This window comes from Schistocerca nitens, chromosome 9 (assembly GCF_023898315.1).
Source record: "Schistocerca nitens isolate TAMUIC-IGC-003100 chromosome 9, iqSchNite1.1, whole genome shotgun sequence".
Taxonomy (NCBI): Eukaryota; Metazoa; Arthropoda; class Insecta; order Orthoptera; family Acrididae; genus Schistocerca; species Schistocerca nitens.
In genome coordinates, this window is record NC_064622.1 from 217,399,505 (window position 1) to 217,423,502 (window position 23,998).

Genomic DNA, 23,998 nt, shown 5'->3' on the forward strand with positions numbered 1-23,998 from the left:
ACTTTATTTGTTACTGAATGTTTCTAAAACTGAAGACATTCGTCCGAGCTCTGTACTGCAGTCGAGCTCTGGCAACGTCGTTCTCTGTTCATTGGCTGACTATGTTTTGTGACGTCAGATGCACAGAACGAACGTAAACTCGGCTGCCGTCATAAATGACGTGCACTTTAGTCTTGTGTTTTCATCCTGCAAACAGTCAAGGCACGACTAGTGAATATCATCGCTAATAAATTTTAAGCGTATTTTTTTCACACAGTCTATGCAGCCACAAGTTGCACTTCACACACAGAATTCCTTTTACAACCTCTTTCTGACACTTTTTACACTATTAACTTTTGCCTATTTTCAAGTGTTGTCACTGCACTTTCCAATGGGTGCCATCTTGCTATTTTTTCCTGCCCCTCTGCAATTGGCATTGCTCTACAAGAAACATACTTCACTGACAACCATTCCTTAATGCTCTGTGGTTATTGCCCATTCTGTCTGAATGTGCTGGCTCTAAGAGAACATCTGAAGGGGTCTGTGCTTTGGTTCATACATACGTTAAGATTGAACAGATACCCATTCATACCACATTGGAAGCAATTGTGGTGCAGCTGCAAACGATCTCAACAATAACTACTTGCAACTTTTAGAAACCTCCAGGTGACCGATAACCTCAGCAATTTGGTCCCTTAAGACCTTACCAAACCTCCAGGTAGACCACTTACTTAAACTGAGTTAATGACCTTAATCGCCCCCCCCAACCCCCCCTCCCCCCCCCCCCCCCCCCCACACACACACACTTTACTTCTACTTGGGTTCTTCAGTGCACACCCCTCCCGTCTGGTACACCTACAGAATTACTCTGCTATTCACATTTAAGTAGATGGCAGAGGGTTCATTGAACCTCTTTCAAAAGCTGTTTCCAGTTCTGAACAGTGCGTAGGCAAAACAAACACTTAAATCTTTTCACTCAATCTCTGATTCCTCTTATTTTATTATGATTGGCATTTCTCCCTTTGTAGATTGGTGCTAACAAATTTCCTTCACATTCGGACGAAAAAGTTGATCATTGAAATTTCGTGAAAAGATCCAGCTGCAATAAAAATGCCACATATCGTATCTGTGGCACTCCCTCCCCAATTTCTCAGTATTGTAAAAGGAGCTTCTTCGAACTTTTTCTGTATCCCTTGTACTTGACCAGCTTTTTGCTAACCATGATCTCTCTTTATTTACTTAATAGTATTCTTATCCACTTTAGTGCTGTCGAACTAACAGTCTCTTTCCCCCAATCACATGGCTTCACCCCATTGGTCACTTCATGATGGTCTTTGTTGCAGTGACCAAATTCTGGAGATCCTGTCACTTTCCTGCCATTGCCAGTTGGACCAAATACCACACTGGGTGCATCAAACAGCCAACTGGCAATTATATGTATCTGCTGTTACCATATCCCTGTCAGATTGCATCTATGAGATTGGATGAGATGTCTCCGACACAATCACCCATGCTGCTGTAAGTGCTGTCTCCATTTTGACACGTCCCCTCCATCGGCGGCTGGTGCCACAGGATTTAGCCATAACTGTTCAGGATCACTGAAGTGCGCTGCAGTGTTTCATGCAACATACTTCACAGATCCACCCTATCACTTTAAGCAATTTCATGCCAAGGCTCACTCTCTAATTAAATGCTGTTAGAAGGAATTCTGGGAGCACCATGCCTCTTCCTTGGGAATGTATACCTCTTTATCCCAGATGCTGATGCCTAGCTCTAGTCTTCTGGACTACCAATGATCGACAACTGTTCCAGGTCTTGTCCTTCAGGTTGGTCTTTTTACTGATGTCAGTTCTTGCTGAACATCTTGAGACCCATTTGATGACAGTATCAGTGTCCTCTTATCTGGATACCTTTCTGCTGCAGAAATGACAAGTTGGAGATATCCTCCCGTGTTTAATCCCCTGCCAAGCAGAATCATATATTGCACTGCTTCAAGCTCATTCCTTCTCTCACAATATGGCCCCAGGCCAATTCAATTCATAATCAGATGATCTGACACCCGAATATTATTCAAAGGCTCTATCTCTTCAGGATCTTCAATCATATTTGGCTTGACGGTGTCATCCTTTGCTGTGGCAAGAGAATCATTTTCCAAAACTTAAGCCAGGCAAAAACCCAACATCTATCAACAGATATCCTCATCGATGTGCTTTGCAGAGTGCATGAAAAAGATGGTTGCCCTCTGATTATGCTAGCTTCATGAATCTCAAGGCCTTTGTCGCCTTGTCAGTGTGGTTTCTGGGAAGTACGATCCACAACCAACCAAGTGGTTAGGTTGGAAACAGCAATCTGACAGGCTTTTTCTGAATGCCAACACCTCATTTCAGTCTTTTTTGATCCACACAAGGCATATCATACCGCCTGATGCTATCACATTTTACTCGCATTCTATGGCTGGGGCTTTTGGACTCCCTACCAATTTTTATCCATCAGTTTTTATGCCAGCAGTTGTTCAAAGTTGGTACTTTGTCCAGCTCTCCACAAATCCAAGAGAATAGCATCCTGGAGGGCACTGTGCTAACAAGGGGAAGGCCTCAGACACAGCCAACCGATTTGGCTCAAATTTGGCAGGTCACTTGTGTACAACCTAAAACAAAGGACTCTAAGATATTTTGGGACAACACCCCTGCAATTCTGAGAAAATCATCCCTGAAGGTTATGAAGAGCAATCGACTCAAAATTGGAGGGATCGATAGATAATTGTTAATAGAGCATTTTTCATCATCAGGTATGGGGTCCGCAAATGCAAGCTTTTCCAGAAATTGAGGAAAGAAACTTTTACAACTGCCGCTTCTGTACCCACATGGTAAACGCTTTTTGCCGATAGCGCAACGGCCAAGGTAACTGGCCGGGAATCGGAAAACCTGGGTTCGAATCTCGAAGAAACCTAGCGGATGTCATTCTTTTCGTTTGTATTTTTCTGTATCTCAACTTTTAAGCCTTGCCACATGAAAACAACACCGAGTAAGAGTTTTGCGAATTCCTCACGAGGGATCACAGATAGCCGACCACGCGACACTTGTTTACAGCGAGGCACGGGACAGAATGCATGTGGGGAGAGTTATGTTCTCCCGGTTGCCTCTTCGTCATATCATAGTTGTGAACCTGGAAGAGTGAAGATGTCCAGCATGAGCATTATAGAAGTCAATCTGAAAGAGTTGTTTTCTGTCATTAGGCTGCCACAAACCTCGCTGATACGTGTAGTGATTTTTCCGTCATTAATGCGCCGAATGAAATGCGTTTTGTGAATGAATACAGTGTTCTTCCATAAGTAACATATGACGAGTACTGTATGTAGTTTGTAGTAATTAGCTCGTCTGTTTATGCCGTAGTAACTAGTTATTGTTTGTTGTGTCATATCTTTCAGGTGTATAATCTGAATAATGGAACATGTACACCCTTCGAATAGCACTGTAATATATAGTTGGGAGCCTGTCAGAGATGATGGCAAGCGGAAAGTTACTGACGCTGTGTTTTGGTTTGTAAAAGTGTTGCAAGACAGATGCATTATCAGTGCACTACCGGAAGCAGACAGCTCTGTTTCTTGGTGTTCCAGATTGATAGGAGCGGCTATCGTCGAGTGATTTTTGGAGCTGACGAACGAAATGACTTTTGTTGATACTGAAGTACTATACCATGAAGACAAAGCAGAAGGTGATTCAATGGAAGATATCCCGACTAGTGAATCGCAAAATGGTCATAACACTTTGGAAATCTCCACATCACTGGGAATATGTGCTTCATCTGTTCCCAATGAGTATTACGAACCGGTTACTAAACGATTGAACTACGGCGCTATACCCCTTGAAGTAAAAGTAAAGGGGGTAGCGCTAGCCAGGAATCATCCAAATTGGAACTTACGAACACTGCAAAAGAATGGAGCAACAATAGCCCTGAAAAGGAAGAAGGATTTGAAATTGTGGGAAAGTGATATCGTTAAAGGAGGGACAAGATACAGCAAATACCAGGCGATAAATAAGTGGACATACAACCAATTTGTCGAATCTCATTGTCGTAACGAGAATGTAACAACGAGAATACTTCAGGAGTGGGCTGCAGGTGCAGTGCTTCAATATATGGCCAACAAGGATTTTACGTTTGCTGCATCATTATCTTTGTGCAAGAAATTTCAAATCGGGAGTATAAAATTCATCAATGGCATGTCACTAAATACGTCTCTCATAAGGAGGTACAAAACATAGAAGATATACAGAAAGTGGCATCTCTTTTCGGCACGCTAACGGCATCACTTATGACCGGTTTTAATCATGATTACGTGATCAGCACCAATCAAACAGGATGCGAGTATCTGATGAATATTTGATGCACATTACCGCATAAGGGAGAAAAACGAACCCTTGTCACAGTTGGTAGCAAAAACAAACTAACACATTCGTTCACGGCGCAATATGCCATCACAGCCTCTGGAAAAGTGTTGCCTAAGGTTTTCCTTTGTTTACAGGAAATGAATGTTACATTTCATCCTCAGGTTATAGAAGAGGTCAGTCGTTTAACCGACTCATTGAAAAATGTTTACATTACCTGCTCCAAATCTGGGAAACTGATGAATGCGATTTACAGAACATTTCGCGAGAATGTTTTAAAACCATATGTTTCTGATAACAAGTTTTGTCTAATATTGGATTCCTGGAGTGGACAAATTAATACTATAATATATGACACAATGTTTATAGATGGCGAGGGTCAGCCGACGTTCACTGTAAAAGTAATACTGCCAAACTACACACCTGTGTGCCAGCCGTGTGATGTCTATTTCAATCGCCAGGTTAAAAACTTTATTTCCAGGCTTCAGAATTGCAATGTGATTCTGGAAACCCAGCGGGAATTGCACAACCACACGGATGCAATAACTATTCACAGCATAATTCATAACCAACTTTCAGCACTGATTTTTCAGGCAATGATATCGTATGCATGGTACGAAAAAGACATATTTTTAAATGTAAACCAAGTTTGTTTTCCGCCGACTCTTCGGAAGGAACAGTGTAGCTGTCGGAACATTGCATTCATTAGATGTTCTTGATGCCGTGAGTATATTTGTTTCAGATGTTTGTATGACAAGTACCATCCATCTAATTGTTCGAAGAAAAGTGAGGACACGTAACAGTGACTGGAAGAGCCATTGTAAAGTGACCTGGAGTAACATTTTAGTTGTTTACTATCCCAAGAGGTTTGAGAAATTTATTTGCCTACCTTATTATTATCATTTCTTATTGATTTACTTACCTTATTAACCCTCCTATCCCTGTCAATTGAGATATGGAAAAATACGAATGAAAAGAACAACATCCGCTAGGTTTCTTCAGGATTGAACCCGGGTTCTCCGATTCCCAGCCAGTTACCTTGACCGTTGCGCTATCGGTGCTGTTGGTGAAAAGCATTTACCATGTGGGCACAGAAGCGCAGTTGTAAAAGTTTCTTACCTCGATTTCTGGAAAAGTATGTGTTTTTGGACCCCATACCTGATGATGAAAAATGCTCTATTTACAATTATATATCGATCCCACCAATTTTGAGTCGATTGCTCGTCATAACCTTTAGGGGTGATTTTCTCAAAATTGCGGGGATGTTGACCCAAAATATCTTAGTCCTTTGTTTTAGGTTGTACACGAGTGACCTGCCAAATTAGAGCCGAATTGGTTGGCTGTGTCTGAGGCCTTCCCCTTGTAAGTGTTACACTCTTCCTCACGGCCATCAATGGGCAGTGACCTCTATTATGTCACTGGTCACCCCACACTGGTTGACGACTTCTGCATTTGGCACAGTTCCCCCTCTGTAGCCTTGGATAAATGTCAGCTCCAAGGTGCCATTCAACAGGCCTCTGATTAGACCCTTTCCCTTGGTTTCCAGTTCTCTCCTGCAAAAGTTTGGGTCAAGAATTTTTGTCATTGTAACAAAGTCCACCAGACCCAGAACTCTACTTGCGTGTCCAGCACTTAGACAGTCTCGATTTTTGGGCCTCATCTGTGACAAAAAGCTGACTTGGCTGCTCCAGATTCATCAGCTAAAGATTAGCTGCATGCAAAAGCTTAATGCTCCTACTTCTTTGCCCACACCTCTTAGGGTGCAGATTACGGTACTCTCCATCATATTTACTGGGCTGTAGTCCAATCCCACTTGAACTATGGTTGCTAGGTTTATGGCTCACTGGTGCCTTCACCTTTGAAATTGTTGGACCCAGTCCTTATTGTGTGCCACTAGCACCTTCTTGACAAGTCCTGTAGACAGTGTCCTTGCCAAAGTGGGAATCTTCCCTCCTCCGTTCCAATAGTACCAACTCTTTCCCGCCTATGTAATCTCCATTTGACAATTTCCTGATCATCCAACATATCCTATTTCTGTTGCATATGAGGTACATTGATCCCATCGACATTTCCCCACTCGGGTGGGATTACCAGTTGGAATGCACCTTGCAGTCCTCAGCCAGAAGCTCTTCATATCATCTTTAGAATGTACTCCCCAACTTTTCTTGTAAATTGTTTTCTGTAAATTGTTTTTCAGCTCTGGCACCAGTGTTGACATAGAGTGCCTTGCCATTAATACTGCTTCATACTTCTCTTATCTGAGCACATTTTTGGTGGACATCACTACCTCTGGATGAACACACTCTTGACTGAGGGACTTTTTAGTTCCTTAACCCCAATCAAACAACCACCTGTGAAGATAGAAGTATAAAATTACATATTATTTTTTGTTTTGTGTTCTCTCTGCTGTGTTAAAATTTAATTATGTCACAGGTTTAAGTCAGCTGCATCATGATAACAATGTCTTTAATTTTGTTTTTTAACTCAGGCGTTCCAGTTCAAGTGGCGACTCCTCAGCACTGCAGAAGAATGGTTCTCAGACTTCACCACCACCACCACCTCCACGATACCTATGGATTCGCATAGCACTTTTTGAGAAATCTTTGGCCAAGATAATTGACTACTTGGTGCAAAACAGTAGGTGAGCTGTTTAGACTGTTGATCAGAAAGTAAGCATGTACCTGTATGATGTGTGATGAGGCGGTATATACCAGGTGTCCCCCCCCCCCCTCCCTACTCTAGTGTACATACCTTCTAAACACTTATTTAACATATGGTTCATTGGCAGCACGGTTACATGTGATAGATTTAGGCAGAGCAAATTTAAATTTGTGTCTGATGTCCTAGCCTTACATATCACAGATAAGATTACTGTCACTTGAAAATGTTGCAACCTGTTGCCTTCCTTGCTTCCTGACTTAACAAGCAACTTTGCAAATGGATTGTTTCTTTGCTTGCTTTCTGACAAATTTCAAGTCAAACTATTTTCCACATTCCATAGATGAAATTTGCCATAGTGTAAGATTTTAAAAAAAATATTTTGTCAATAAAAATAAACTGACTTACCATTTCCTGCTATGTTACTTACAGGAAGGAAATTGGTATCTCATTTTGGCAAATTAATAACATCTATTATTAAACTCCCATTTGACACTGTTCCTCCCCTGTCAGATAGAGTGTGCCATCCATGTGGTGTCAATGTTTGTAAAGATAATTCATTCTATATAAATATTTTCTCATCGTTGACGGTATCAATAAATAAAGTTCAGCATTCTTGTATATACTTTGATGTCTGTGTCTCTGTACCAGGCCAGTAGTTTGGTATTATCTAAGGCTGTGATCGTTAATCCTTTCACTGCTACAGATATGCTCTCTCCATTCTGTGCTGAGCACATCTTTTCTGTGGCTGTGTTGTTCGCCAGATGCTGCTTCATGTGCTGGGTGTTGGTGTTCCAGCTGCTGTGACATACTTAATTTTGTAAACCCTCATCACCAGTTTTGTAAGCTCTTGTCACCAGTTTTGTAACGGCACCATTACTACTGCTGTGGAGACCAACTTGCCACTGTTGTTAAAGTAAGCTGAGTTTGTGAGTTCCTGAAACGGCTTCTGGTGCAGTACACCGCTACGACAATTTCTCCCTGCCACTTTTACACAGCTGTGCCTCAGAGTCAGGTAACAGGATAGGAGAATGAAGGTTCTACAACACTCCAACAAATTAACAACAAAGTCACACAAATGAGTTAAAAAGGTTTACTCATCTTTGTGACTTGTCGAATAATGAAGGTCTGTAAAACTGCATGTAATACAACATGAAAAAGGCTGTCAATGGCTAAGTGCAAATGATCATAGGTAAACTTCACAGTACATAGCAAATGCAAATTACAACTACTGTCTGTCCACTTCTAAGAGTTCACTAAACGATATTCCCTGCCTAAGTCAGTCCTGGATGATGATCTATAACCAAGTGGGCGAGAGCTGCTCTTCTGTCTTCTGAGTAGGCTTCTGACTGCTGTCGTCCGGTCATTGGTGGATTATATTTGGCCAGCAACTGGCCAAGGCGAAGTCGATATCTTCATCCTCAGCTCTGCTCGTGGCGCTGGTGGAACTTGCGCGAGGGACCTGTCTCTATGACACTGGCATCAGCTTGCATCTTTGCGCCTGTGGTGCTTTTCCCTGCCTGTGTCTTGTTTGGATGACACGACACAATTTTTGAATATCTTACAGTCTTGTACCTTCATTCAATAAAGGACTGACTTTATTTTCATTATTCATCTTAGTTACTGTGCTGCATCAAGTTCAGTAAAACATAGCACTAAATTTTAAATAAGAGGCAGAGGTAAAAACTCATTGCATGGACTCTGTGAATGATTGATTTTGGTTAATACATTGTGGTGTATGAAATGTAGATAAGATACAGTAATTTTATTTAAAACTGAGAGCAGAATGATATTTTATTTCATTAGAGTTACTGACTTTTATGTCTAATGGACAGTCTTGTGATGCGCCCATTCACATCCCTCCTAATCATGAATTGCATGGTCATAACAAATGTTGTATTTCATAAATGGTTCAAGATATTGAAACACTTTTTTTTAATGATAGCATGCAAAGAGGCACATATGTTGTTCTTTAATTGACCAAGATGTGGAAGTAACTCATTCCCAACAGAGTGATCAGTGGAACAGGACATGAAAACAGGTCAATAACATTTCAGGAAAGCCCAGAGGCCACTTTTAAATATGTCCTCAGCACTGGGTGGGTGGTGGAGCATGAGGAGTTAACTTGCCCACATCAGTTAAAGGGTTAATCATGCTGTGTCTGTCCCAAGTTTTATTTATGGCTTCCCATTTGTCTTGGTTCCTTTCTGACAGATCTTCACCAGGCAGATGTAGTATTATAGCTTGGCATCATTGTTATTTTTGATGTGGTATGAATTTGCCAACTATGTGCTGCCTCAAAACAAAATAAAAAACTTTTGGAACTTAATATTATTTCTCATCACTGTTGTGCAAGTAATCACAATGTGCTTCAACATTTTACAGCCTCTTTATAGCTATTTACAAAATAATTCTCATTCTCATTTATTGATTCAGTGGTATCTAACAAGCTGTATGGTCTGTTTCAGCAAATACTATGAGAAAGATGCCCTTGTCGCAGATCCTGACTATGGCTCAATCTTGAGCTCCCTTCTTGGTAAGTTACCTCAACCAAGCAAAACTGTAATTCGGATTTCTAGTTAATTTTGAACACTTCACCTTTGTTATCTTTATCATCATGGATAATCTTTCAGTTGGCCCGTGTGCATTGGATTACTCTAAAACAAAGACACAGGACCATTTCTGGACTGATCCTCCAGCAGATGAATTAGTGCAAAGGCATCGTATATCAACAGGTCAGAGTACCCCTCCTCCTCGACGCCGTACTGCCCTAAATGTGAGTAACAAACTATTTTGTCATCTAAAACTAGACTTTTCATTACGGTCTGTTCACATATTTTTGCCAGTGCCTTGCGGCTTTTATAGCTTGTGCGCTTTAACTCTGATTCCAGTGACTGTTTCTATTTGCCTGACATTATTTCTTGAGAACTTCATGCCTCCAGCTTTTGTTGTGATGTTCCTTTAGTATCCAAATTAATGTACACTTTATGCAGAGTCCAAAAATGTTGCATCATACTGTAGCTTCCTAGGAACACCCTAATCGATTTAAAAGCCCATTTTCTTCCATGTACATTTTCACATCTTACTACATAAAGGAAACTACTGTTTGTCTAAAGCCTCTGTTATTTTTCTTTTTTCTGTAAAGTCTTTATTTCAGCATATTCAAATCTTTATTTTTATCAGCATACTGTCCATTGTACAGTATGTTCTGCATTTTATTATCTTGTTGTTTTCAATCATGTGCATTTATTAACTAGATATGGAACTATTGTCTTCAAACGGGTACTGAAATGGATAAGTTACAAACATACATATCACTGCCAAACACTTGTCTCCATGATGCCCATCATGGAAAGTGTTCAATTAGGTGGATTAAGTAAAAGCATTCATTAACAGGCAGAAGTATCCATTGCATTCAACCTCTGTAAAGAACTAACAAAAAATTACGATTGGTGCTAATTTACTCACGCTGATACTTATCAGAATGAGTTGAAAATCATGTCATTTATATTGTCAAGGTTTGGTTATGACCCAGGTTATTAATGTTTTTATTAGTAAAGAACAATATTTTATTTTACTGTTTAATTTCAATGCTGTGTATACAGATGGAGGGAGGGTCCAAAAAATTGTCACTATTTGGTAGTTCATATATTCTTAAAAAATAGACCTACAATTATGTTTTTGCCATTGAGAGTTAGTTATATGTTTGGAATGAGTGCTGATTGCGCTGAACTACAAACCAAACCACCCGTGTCAGTTTATCTGGCAAAGTGGCAGCACATGCCACTACAATTTTTTCACCGAGTTCATTGATTGTTGATAGTTTGAACAATACACACCATCTTGATCATCTCCTACAGTTAGATGTCCAAAGGTATCAAATCAGGGAAGTGATGTGAGCACTTAATAGGACCTCTTCGATGTATCCATCGTCTGGGTAGTCCATGAACACTGTGATATCTCGATGGTAGTGAAGTATGGCTCCATCTTGTTTCATGTCAAAGTCTTAATCTTCATACAGGGTTTGAATGACAGGCAAAATCCCTGTCTTAAGGTTATCAACATATGTATTATAACTTACAGTACCATCGAAGAGCTATGGACTAATCAAACCATGCAATGATAGACTACACCACGTCACACATTAAACAATGGTAGATTCACTGCCTTGTCTGCATGAGTGTAAGAATATTCAGCAGTCCAGAAGACACAGTTGTGTCAGTTCTTAGTATATTTTAGTTTAAGTTGGGCCTTATCAGACCACACTAATTTCCCAGCCAATTCCTCATCCTCATGAACCATGTGCTCAGACCACTCACAATATTCAGTCCTTTGATCAGAGTGGTTCTCATTCATTCCGTGAAACAATCTGAAAATGTACATGTTCCACTTTTCACTCATAAGAATGTTTTTTTTACACTGATCGATTCTCCACTCTGACAAGAATAGCTTTTCATCACCATTCCAATCCCCACAATATTCTTGTCAGACCCTTTGCTCCCTCTGGACCCATCTCCCTGCCCTATGACTCCTGCCCCTGTGCTGTGATCTGATGAAAGGTTACAGCACTGGAGTAGCTCTTCATGATCTATTCTGTTACTTCATTTCAAACTTTTTACAGATATGGATGGTTGTTCATTGTGTTAATGCCCATACTCCAAACTCTTTCTGCTACTGCCGATTGTATGCTGAGAGTGATCTTGTGCTCCAGTGTGATTTCAGTGCAGCCTTACGTATCACAAGTGATAAAATTGCCTCTTCTACGCTGTCTTCCACTGTGTGTGTGTGTGTGTGTGTGTGTGTGTGTGTGTGTGTGTGTGTTGTTTTTTGCTTGTTTGTTTCTCTGTTCAACACAACATATAAAAATTTCCCTCCATTGAAGTGTAAGAGTAGTTGATTTTCTGCTAATATACATGGGATCCAAAAAGTTGAAGTAACTGTTTACAATTCAATAATTTCAAAACAAAATGACTTACAGTTAATAGTCTCATGCAGAAATGTAGTGTAACTATTAAATTCATCATTGGTAAGTGGCACTGGTTATTCATGTCGCACATGTGAGGGTGGTGGGGGTGGTGCGGCAAGTCAATATAGTGGATGATGGTGCAGTAGTAGTGTGTGTGTGTGTGTGTGTGTGTGTGTGTGTGTGTGTGTGTGTGCTCCGTTTTCAGGCAGAAGGGTTGAAGGGTAAGGAAGAGGGGTGAAGAAGGAGTGGAGAGGTCTAGGAGAAGGAGAAAATTTTGGGACAATCACCAAGAACCATGTGTCACGGGAGACTTATCAGACTGGATGAGAAGAAGACTGATTGTTGGGAACTACATTGGATGAGATTTGAAAACCTGAGAGCTTAAAGGTGGAAGACAGAGAAATATGCAAGACAGAGATTACTGCTTAAACATCGTGCATGAGTTAATGAGAGTGAAAAGCTAATTGCATTGTACGTAACAGCAGTGGGAAGGAGGCGGTGAAAAATAGATGGGTAAGAAAATGAAAATTGTAGAAAACTAAAATGGAGTGAAGAAAAGAGTAGTTACTGTGAAGAAATGCTGAGACAGAAGATACTAACATAAATTAAGGCCAGGTGGGTGGCAAGAACCAAGGACTTGTTGTAGCGCTGTTTCCCACCTGTGGAGTTCTGAGAGACTTGTGTCTGGGGGCAAGAATCCAGATGGCACGTGTGGTGAAATGGGCACTGAGGTCACGATTATCATGTTTTAGAGCAGGATATTGCATGTTGCCAGTATACTCCATGTGCCTATGCCCTTTCATCCTAATTGATAATTTGGTGGTAGTCATGTCAATGCTAAAGGCCGAGCAGTGTTTATAGTATATGACATGTCATTTCACAGGTGGCTCTCACTTTGATAGTGTGTGTTTTGCCAGTTAAAGGGCTGGTATAGATTATGATAGGAGGGTGCACAGGGCATACTGTGCAGTGGGTTTAGTCACAGGGGTAGGAGTCATAGGGCAGGGAGATGGGTCCAGAGGGAGCAAAGGGTCTGACAAGAATATTGTGGGGATTGGAATGGTGATGAAAAGCTATTCTTGTCAGACCCTATGCTTCTTCTGCACCCATCTCCCTACTGTGACTGACCCTGCTGCAAGACTTGCCCTCCCCACCCATCTGGCTTTAATGTTTGTTAATTTCTTCCATCTCACCATTTCATCACAGTAACCACTCTTTTTTTCACTCCACTTTAGTTTTCTACATCTTTAATTCTCTTATCTGTCTGTTTTTCACCACCTCCCTCCTACCTCTGTTATGTACAATGCACTTAGCTTTTCACTCCTATTAACTCATGCACGATGTTTAAGCAGTAATCTCTGTCTTGTGGTCTCACCTAACCCACAGTTCAAGGTGACTTTCCCAAAAACTACCCCTTTTTCTAGACCTCTCCAGTCCTTTTCCTTCACCCATCTTCCTTACCTTTCAACCCTTCTGCATGGAGGAGGAGCCACTGGATCTGAAAGCATGCCAAATTATTACCTTCTTTTATGTGTGTGTTCTGCCACTGTTTGGTGAGTAGACTTTTTTTTATCTATACAATTTTTATATATTGATTAATGTAAATGTCATGTGATTAGGGCCTCCTGTCGTGTAGACCGTTCACTGGGTGCAAGACTTTCGATTTGACACCATATCGGTGACTTGTGCATAGATGGGGACGAAATGATGATGATTAGGACACCACAGCACTCAGTCCCTAGCGGAGAAAATCTCTGACCCAGCCGGGAATCGAACCCGGGCCCTTAGGATTGACATTCTGTCGCGCTGATCACTCAGCTACCGGGAACGGACATAGTGATTAATGACTTAGTTAACAAAGATCCCATTTTTTGCAACCAAATGTTTTAGTTTGTATTTATCAAAAATGTTTCACCTATTCATGTTAGGGAGTATTAGTGGTCTATAACATAAAGAAAATTATTTAATTATATATGTTTTGATAGGAGCTCTGTAGTTTTTGCTGGCAGCTCATTTAAATTTTTTAAATGTATAGTGACACATTATTGTGTTTATTTACACTCGAATTCATTTGTATGTCATCTTCATGTGTCCACATGTTCTTGTGTATGTACAAGATGCACAGTTGATAGATGGTATTTACACATTTCACTGTGCATAACCTGTACAGTTGTGCATTGGACGTGGTCTTGCCCACATGCTGTACAGCTGATTTGAGGGATAAAGGGAGCTGTGAAGTTGAGAGTAGTGCAGAGTGAGCATAGAGTGGCGATGGAGAGAGGGTGGGTAGTGGGGTTTTGTGTGTGTGTGTGTGTGTGTGTGTGTGTGTGTGTGTGTGTGTGTGTGTGTGTAAGTAGGGGGGGGGGGGGGGAGAAAGCAGAGAAGTAGATAAAGAAAGAGACTAGTGGATGTGTTTGGTGAAATACAAAGCCGAGTAGTGCTGGAATGTGAGAAGGAAGGGGATAGGCAGGTGAAGAACAGGGACTAGTGAACGTTACGGGAATGTGGGGTATATTGCAGGGAGTGTACGCACCTGCACTATTCAGAAAAGCAGGTACTGGCGGGAAGCATACAGATGGTGCAGGCTATGAAGCAGTCATTCAAGTGAAGCACATTGTTTTTGGCAGCGTATGCTACAAGTGAGTGGTCCAACTGCCCATTGGCCAGTTTATCGGTGGGCATTTGGGCGGACAGATAGCTTGTTGGTTGTCAAGCCCACTTAGAAAGCTGCACAGTGGTTGCAGCTTAGTTTGTTGACCACATGACTGCTTTCACAGATAGTGCTGCCTTTTATGGGATAGGAGATGCCTGTGACCAGACATTCTGTGGGGCAGATCTGGCATTTACGTGTATAGCAGGGATATGAGTCATGAGGCAAGGAGGTGGGAGCATGGGTGGAATAGGGATTTAGAAGGATATTGCAAAGGTTGGTGGGTGGTATAATACCGCTGTGGAAAGAGTGGGAAGGATACTGGGTAGGAATTCCTCATTTCAGGGCATGACTAGAGGTAGATGAAAACATTTAGCTTCTCCTGTGTTTTCTTAGCAGTATATTTCTTAAATTTCATACATGTTTTTTAATCTCACATTTTTAACTGTAAGTGCAAATCGAGGCAGTCTGTAGTGCACTTTCCATTTCTTCTGAACAGCCAGCTACTCAGTTCATCAAGGCATCAGTGTCCATTGTTGGCACATCAGTAGGGTGGCAAGTTGTGTATCTCGGTTTCTGTCAGCTTTTGTAGTTTACTACTTCAGTAGTCTTGCTAGCGTGGGTGGGACGTTTGCATGCTTTGTGCAGATGCAAGAGGAGCTGGGTGCAGTTCACTAACAGCTGAATGTGCTTTTGGCTAAGGTTAGCTGCCTTCAAGCTATTGCCTTGGAGTGTAGTGGTGTTGGAGAATGTGGCACACCACATGGAGCACTTCAGCTGTCCCTTGTTTCACCCATGACCTCTGCTGCTGAGGTACGTGCTAGTGTACTCGATGTGGTGGATGCTCCCCCACAGCATGGGGAGTGGTGGGTGGTAGTGCATTCACATCGCTCAAGGCAGAGGCCCAATATGGAGACTGACTGTTGGGCTTTGCCTATTCCTTCTATTAGTGAGCAGGTGGGTGTTCTGTAAGCAGGGTCTGAGCAGGCACACATGAGGAGGGGTTCCCTGTTATCATTAGGTCCAACGTTAGTCGTGTTATTGAGCCCCTTAGGGAGACTGAATTCAGGGGCAGAAAGAAAACGAATGTACACTAGGTATGTCTGCTGGGGGATATCCTCCAATATACGGAAGAGGCCTGATCTGTGGCTATCAAGTGTGCAGGGTGCAGTCCTCTGCAAGTTGTGGCTCAAACTGGCCCCAACGACGCCTGTCGCTTGGGTTCCAAGGCCATCTTCAGTTCATACAGGCAGTTGATGGAGATGGAGAAGGGTGTTGGCCTCGCATGTGGAGTGCAAGCAGAGCTCGCAGTTTGTGTCACTGCTTCCAGAGTTGATCGGGGTCCTTTGGTTTGGAGCCAAAGGCTTCATCGACACTGTGATAGCCTTGGTAGCAGATTTCTGGGCATGCATTATCGGATAAGAATTATAGAACTTGCTTTGATAGGTCAGGGGTGCACTACGCAAAGGAAGCAGTTGCTCAGGTAGCGGAGTACTTGAGGAGTGCACATTTAGTTTTTTAGGCTAGGTGGCAGTTTGAGGTACTCTGAACACTCGCCAGTCAGTATGCAGGTAGCAAAATCAGATTGCGCTTAGAGTAAAGACACTACAACTATCAAGATTTTTTTCAGTAAATTGTCAAATTATTTTTAACAAATTTCCTGCACTCCAGGGAAGTTCTCACGCTCAAAGTATTCTTGAGACCAAGAGCTGGCTGAAACCTGAAGTAGAGAGCTCAAAGATATTTAGCAAGTCATGGAAGTTATATCAGAAAGACAGATGAGATGCCATAGGAGGGGAGTGTTCATTGGAGTTGACAAAAATATTGTCTCTATTAAGGTCAACATTGAGTGTGACAGTGAAGTTATCTGGTCACGTATAACAGGTCTTGGTGAAACCAAGTCAACTGATGGATGTTTTTACCGGCAACCTGTGACAGTTCTAGAGTCTTTCAAAGAAAGTCTATGATTAGTAGCATGTAAATACTCAGAGCATACAATACTAGTTGGAGGCAACTTTAACCTACAGAGTATAGACTGGGTTGTCTGTGGATACTTTGCAGATGGTACTGACAAACAGTCTTGGAAAGGACTTTTGAGCACAGTTTTCCAAAAACTGTCTAGTGGCAGCTAATATGGCAAACAACAAACAATCAAAACATCTGAGTCCTTGTAGCTACAAACATGTGGGACCTTATTGACAGCGTTAGTATAGAGGCGGGATTAGTGATCATGATGCCATCAAAGTGACTATGATTAGAAAAGTTAATAAATCGCTCAAAAAGGCTAGGAAAGTGTTTCTGCTAGAAAGAGCAGATAAGCAGTTATCACCAGCCCACTTGGACAACGAATTGATATCACTTAGTTCCAGTAAGATCAATGTATAGGAATTGGGGACAAAGTTTAAACAAGATGTATGTAAATCATGAGCTGCAGAACTATGTGCATAGTAAGTGGATTAAGGATAGGAATGTCCAACCATAGTTTAACAATGAAAGTCAGAAAATGCTGAAGAAGCAAAGGCTGTTGCACTCTCGGTTCAAAAGAGCATGTGCAAATAACAACAGGCAAAGGTTAGCAGAGATCAATGGACATGTAAAAAGGTCTGCATTGAAGCACACAATTACTACGACTGTCGTACCTTGGCAAAAGATCTGGCCAAGAACCGAAGCAAATTCTTGTTTCGTATAAAATCACTAAGCAGATCTAAGGTTTCTGTCCAGTTACTTATTGACAAGTCTGGTAGATAGCAAGCTACGTGCCAATTTAGAGTGGCGAGGTGTTTGTTTCGGCCGGCGTGACCATCGAGGTCCAAGGGATAACTAGGTTGCCACCGGTGCCTCCATCTTGGCCTTTGAGGGCGACACATTGCCTGAGAAGGTTAAGGTGATGGTCTACCGCTGTGACATCAAGCCATTTATCCCTCCCGCAATGCTGTGCTTTAAGTGCTGGAAGTTCGGCCATATGTCTTCCCGCTGTACTTCAAGCCCCACCTGTTGAGATTGTGGACCTCCATCGCATCCCAATACTCCATGTACCACGCCTCCCATCTGTGTCAACTGCAGAGAGCATCATTCAGCTTACTTGCCAGACTGCAGGATTTTACAGAAAGAGAGGAAAATCATGGAATATAAGACCCTGGACTGACTGACCTGCACTGAGGCTAAGAGTAAATTTGAGCACCTTCATCATGTGGCTATGACCACCTCATATGCCATCGCCACGAGAACAGTTATTGCCCCATCAGTTCCTCAAAATCCTGTTGCCTCTCAGAACCGGGAGACTACACCTTCCCCCTTGATGGTGGTGGGGGAGCTTTCCCCCCTGTTGCTCACACACCACCTACTTCGGGAGCAACCCCCCCCCCCCCCCTCACCACCAACCATCAGGGATTTCAGTCCCCACTTCTGAGTCAGAGAAGCATAAGGCTTCTTTGGCTCCTCTCACTGGTAAGGGGTTGCTTGGTTCACTCCCTTCCCAGGTTTCTACTAGTGGGAAAGATGACACTCACCAGCGGCTGAAGAGCCCAAAAGCAGCTGGTCATAGGGCTTCACACTCGTCCTCAGTCCTGGAGACTGATTCAGTGAAGCTCTCCCAGCCAGGGAAACCCAAGGAGCAACGCGAGAAATTGAGAAAGAAGACCGCTGAGAACAAGGAACTTCCGGTGGCACCCACATCACCACTACCTACAAGTTCTGTGTCTGTGGATGGGGTGTAGATTCTGGCATCTGCTGAGGACATGGATCTCACCATACCCTAAGACACAATGGATATAGACTGCTCAGGCAAAACGTCAATGCCAAATGGTGACCCAGAAGCGTAAACTGCCTCATTGAATGTTCCATGCATTCCCAGTCTCATGATGAAGTCATCCTACAGTGGAATTACGGTGGTTTTTTCCATCGCCTGGCTGAGCCACGGCAACTGTTAAGCTTTACACCTGCTTTCTGCATTGCCCTCCAGGAAACCTGGTTCCTGGCAATGCGGAACCCTACCCTCCGCAGCTATAAGGGGTATTACAGGAACCGTAGAGACTATAATTGAGTGTCAGGTTGAGTTTGCGTTTATGTCCTAAACTTAGTCTGTAGTGAAACTGTGACCCTTCAAACCCCTCTTGAAGCTGTGGCTGCCAGAATACAGATGACGCAGGAAATAACTGTCTGCAATGTATATCTTCCTCCAGATGGTGCAGTACCCCTGAATGTATTACCTGTACTGATTGATCAACTCTCTAAACCTTTCCTACTTTTGGGAGATTTTAACACCCATAACCCCTTGTGGAGTGACACCATGATTACTGGCTGAGGCAAAGATTTCAAAACTTTACTGTCTCAGTTCGACCTCTGCCTCTTAAATACTGGGGCCGCCTCACATTTCAGTGTGGCTCGAGGTAGTTACTTGGCCATTGATTTATCAATTTGCAGCCCAGTTCTTCTCCCATCTACCCTCTGGAGAGCACATGATGACCTGTGTGGTAGTGACGACGTCCCAATCTTCCTGTCACTGCCTCGGTGTCAGGCCGGAGTCCTTCCATTACAGATCTGATGTGTAGAACTGCTCACCAGTTATGTTGCACACATTTGTAGTTCTCCTGAGCATCTGAATTACCATCACCTTTTTCCACCCGCGGCTGTTCATCTCCTGCATCCTTGGCCCAGGTCAGGGCTAATGATTGCGGCTCATGTGTGATCCCTTCTGTTTGAACTGGAGTCCTTCCCTTTACCACCTCCCATCTAGGTCTGCCTGCATACACCTCCATGGTGTACACCTAGGCTGCCGATTCGTCTGGACCTTTCACATGACCCTAATGACTCGGTTACTCCTGCCGCTCTCCGCTGTCACTCTCTGAAGTGGTTTACACTGACGGCTTGATGGCTGATGGTCATGTTGGCTTCGCCTACATCCACAGAGGCCATTTGAACAGCATTCCTTGCCTGATGGCTGCAGTGTATTCGCTGCAGATCTGGTGGCCATCTCTCGTGCACTTCAGTATATCCATTCATGCCCTGGGGAATCATTTCTTCTGTGTAACGACTCCTTGAGCATCCTACAATCTACTGACCAGTGCTACCCTTGTCATTCTTTGGTTTTTTCCATCCAGGAGTCCACCTATGCCCTGGTCCAGTCCTGTCATTCACTGGTGTTTGTGTGGACCCCAGGACACGTTGGCATCCCATGGACTTGCCGACAGGCTAGCCAAACAGGCTATGCGGAAACCGCTTCTGAAGATGGGCATCTCTGGACCTGACCTGCATTATGACTTACGCTGTAGGGTTTTTTGGCTTTGGGAGACAGAATGGAATAACAGTACACACAACAAACTGCGTGTCATTAAGGAGACTACAAATGTGTGGAAGTCTTTCACGCGGGCCTCTCACAGGGAATCAGTTGTCCTCTGCTGGCTCCGCATTGGCCATGCTTGGGTGACCCACGGTTACCTCCTGCGCCGTGAAGACCTGCCTGAGTGTTGGTGCGGCGCCCGGTTGACAGTGGCCCATATTCTGGTGCACTGTCCCACTTTGACTGCCCAGTGACGAAATCTTGGCTTACTGGACTTGTTGCCACTAATTTTATCTGACAATGCCTCATCGGCTGATTTAGTTTTAAGTTTTATTCATGAGACTGGGTTTTATCATTTGATCTAAGTTTTAGTGCATATCCTTTGTCCCTCTGTATCCTCCACTCTAGTGCTTCTAGGGTGGAGGTTTTAATGTGTTGCAGAGTGGCTGCCTTCTCCTTTTTTATTCTCATGGTCAGCCAGCCATGGTAATCTGCTTTGTTGTTCTAATCTCTTCATCCCGTTTCCTGTGTTTCTGTGATTTTCTTGTCCCCTTTTTTCTGTTTACATGTTTGTTGCCCTTTATTGTTCTTGCAATTTTTCCTTTCATTCCATTTTGAGTTGTCAGTCTCGTTCATTTTATTCTCACACTTGTGCCATTGTTTTATTTGGAACAAGGGACTGATGACCTCGTAGTTTGGTCCCTTTCCCCTCTTTTAATCCACCCAACCAACAGTTCTGTAATCGAGAAAGAATGCCTTGCTGTTGTTTGGGCCATAAAAAGCTTCTGGCCGTATTTATTGGGCAAGCCTTTTACATTTGTGACAGATTACCATTCTCTATGCTGGCTTATTAGTTGGATTGACAGGTGAGATGAGCACTGAGGCTTCAGGAAAGCAACTTCACAGTGGTACATAAAAGTGGATGCAAACATAAGGACATCAACTGCTTTTCATGGATTCGTTTGGTAGAACATACCAGCATGAATGAAGTCTATCATTGGTGCGTTATGTGACAGCTGCTGAACAGAGGCAAGATCCAGCATTGCTGAAAACCATGGAAGCCTTGAAGAAGCAGGAACCGACAGAAGGAGAGTTACATTTAATAAAATTGCATTGTATAATAGTAGGGTGTCCATTCATCCCATTTTTCCCGGGACAGTCCCGATTTTTTACCAAAATGTCCCGCTGTCCTGAAAGTTTTTTTGGGGACGCTCAGATGTCCCGTTTTTTTTTTTTATGATTCCGCTTGGTTAGAGTATTTTACGCTACTGGTTGTTTAAATTGCTATTAACTGTGCAATTATTTACGCTAGGAAGCATGTGATGACTTTCAGCATACCGCAAACATGTACCGAACTGTCAAAAATCGCAAGTAATTTTAAACTCACCATAGGTTACGAATAACAACGAAGATTCTTCTCTTCTAAATCGATCCACTGAATCCATCCTTTCAGTCCAGAGATACTCTACACCACTGATACTTGCTCTCTGGCTTTTGTCACCACACTGCTAATGTTTTGCACTGTGCAATCAGTGTTTCATTATGCCAAAACGAAAGTGTAATTTTAACAGCAATATAAAAAGCGAGTCTCTTTTTATCACTGGTAGTGGAGAAACTGTAGAATGTACGTTGTGCAGATCAAAATTTGCTATTGGTCATGGTGGAAGGTCTGACATCGTGAATCACATTAAGACGAAGAAACATCGTATGAGTGATCAAACGAAAAGAGCAAATAAATGCTTGAGTGACTACTATGTAAACTTAAAATCAGTAACAGAAATGGATAGGCAGTTGGCAGCACAAGAAGCTATGTTTGCATACCACAGTGCAAAGCATAACAATAGCTTTAAGTCAGTGGACTGTACTACAGCAGTTGTTAAAAAACTTTTCAATCCTGAATTCACATGTAGACACGCAAAATGTAATGCAAGCATTTCAAATGTTATTGCACCGTATGCAGCTCAGCAGGTTTTAAATGAACTGAAAAGTGCTTGATTCATTTCTGTAATGATTGATACATCGAATCATCTGGATTTGAAGTTGGTTCCTCTCCTTATCAGGTATTTTCACCCTGAAAATGGCATCACGGTGAAAGTGCTTGAATTGGTTAATTTAGCTGGAGAAACTTCAGATTTACTTCAGAATTATGTACTGGAGGTTTTAAAGAAATATGATCGTGAGGGAAGGGTGATTGCAGTTTCTGCAGACAACACTGACACCAATTTTTGTGGTAAGCAGAGGAAAGGAAAAAAAAAAAATTTGTTCTATAAACTGCAACAGAACACAGTGAATAATATAGTAGGTGTTGGCTGTCCAGCACATGTGGTGCACAGTTCCTTACAAACTGGCTCAGATTGCCTACCCATCGACTGCTAATTAATTGTAAACAAAATCTACCAGCATTTCCACATATATATACAGTAAGGGTTGAATCTCTGAAGTCACTCTGTAAGTTTACTGAAACTGAATACAAAACTGTAGTTGGGCACAGAAAGGCAAGGTGGCTATCTCTGCCACCAGCATTGGAAAGAATTGTAGAGATATTTCCTGCTTTGAAATCATATTTCATTTCCCTTGATAAGTGTCCTGTTATCCTTAAACAATTCTTTGATAACCCTGTGTCTATTGTTCTTCTACATTTTCTTGTTAGCCAGCTAAAACCTTTCTCCACAACAATTAAATGTATTGAGAAACAAGAAATCACAATAGTGGAAGTTTATCAAGAAATAAACAAATTATTGGGCAAATTACAGTGTAGAAAATCTGAAAGATTTCTCAGATCCTTTATACATGAGACTCTAAGAAAGCTGGAAGAAGAGGGTGAAATTACTGTAGAACAATTTCATATTTATGCTGACATCTATGACTCTTGCATTGAGTATATTAAAGAATGGTGTTTACCATTTCTCACACCTTTTAAAGCATTTGACTGGATTAATACTGAAAAGGAGCAGCTACAGTGGAAGGATATTCAGGTCTGTTGTGTTTTTGTTAAAAATATTGTACCAAATTTTCCTGTTGATGAAGACGAACTGTTCGATGAATTTTCATGTGCACAGAACTTGATAAAAAGTGAAGAAGGAGACAAAGAAAGTGTTAGTGCAACGTGGTGTAAAATATTTGCTTATTTCAAAAGTAAAAACATCAACATGAAAAACATTATTCATTTGGTGGAGTTTTGTCTGGCAATTCCTGGGTCAAATGCTGCTGTGGAACGTGTGTTTTCGTTAGTGAACTCTTTGTGGTCAGATGAAAAAAAAACAGAATGAAGTTGAAACAGGGAGGGCCTTGTTCATTGTCAAAACACGCTTTAATGGTGTATCGTGTACTGTCTTTTATGATACAATTTCAAACGAAAATGCACTTCTTGATAAAGTACATAAAAGTGAAAAGTACACTGATAGTGCGGCAGAATAATTGTAAAAATCAATTGGGGTCATCTATTTTATTTATTTATTTATTTATTTATTTATTTTGTGTTCTATAGATCCATATGGGAACATATCCCTGGATATAGAACGAGTCAAGGTTTTTTACAGATTATTGTTTTGTGCACAGATACATTGATCTTATCATTAGATTAAAGAAACTGTGAAGTTTAGCATGTACCCTTACATATTAGTTAAGATACAGGATATCTGAAAGAATATACAGTCATAAATAAATTTGGGTATTGTTCTTAAGTTATAAAGGCGTCATATACGGTCATACATAGATTTGGGAATTGTATTAAGTTACACTGTATGATTAATCAATTGTAGAGGTCACACAGTAAGCTTTAAGCACAAAAAAGAGATTCTATGCATTTTTGCTAAGAAATTCATCAATACTGTAACAAGATTCATCTAAAAGGAACTGCTTCAGATTTTCTTTAAACTTTGGCATGTTTCCAACCAGTTCTTTAATGTGCGGTGGGAGGGCATTAATAATCTTGGTGCCACTGTATAAAACCCCTTCTGGACCATGCTTTTCGTTTTTAGCTCATAATGGATATCCAGTTTCCTTTGGGTGTTATAACTGTGGTATGAGCTATTGATTTTGAATAAGTTGCTATTTTTTGAAACAAAGCACATAAGGGAAAA

At 41.8% G+C, this 23,998-nt stretch overlaps 1 protein-coding gene across 1 annotated transcript in view; it reads left to right on the forward strand.

Annotated features, from left to right (window-relative positions):
- Positions 1-23,998, forward strand: part of LOC126203851 (small G protein signaling modulator 1-like) — a 353,457-nt gene that overhangs the window by 24,067 nt on the left and 305,392 nt on the right. Inside the window, exons 5-7 of the mRNA XM_049938226.1 lie at positions 6,853-7,005; positions 9,491-9,558; positions 9,656-9,798. Of these exons, the coding sequence (XP_049794183.1) occupies positions 6,853-7,005; positions 9,491-9,558; positions 9,656-9,798 (364 nt within the window). The remainder of the gene's footprint in view (positions 1-6,852; positions 7,006-9,490; positions 9,559-9,655; positions 9,799-23,998) is intronic.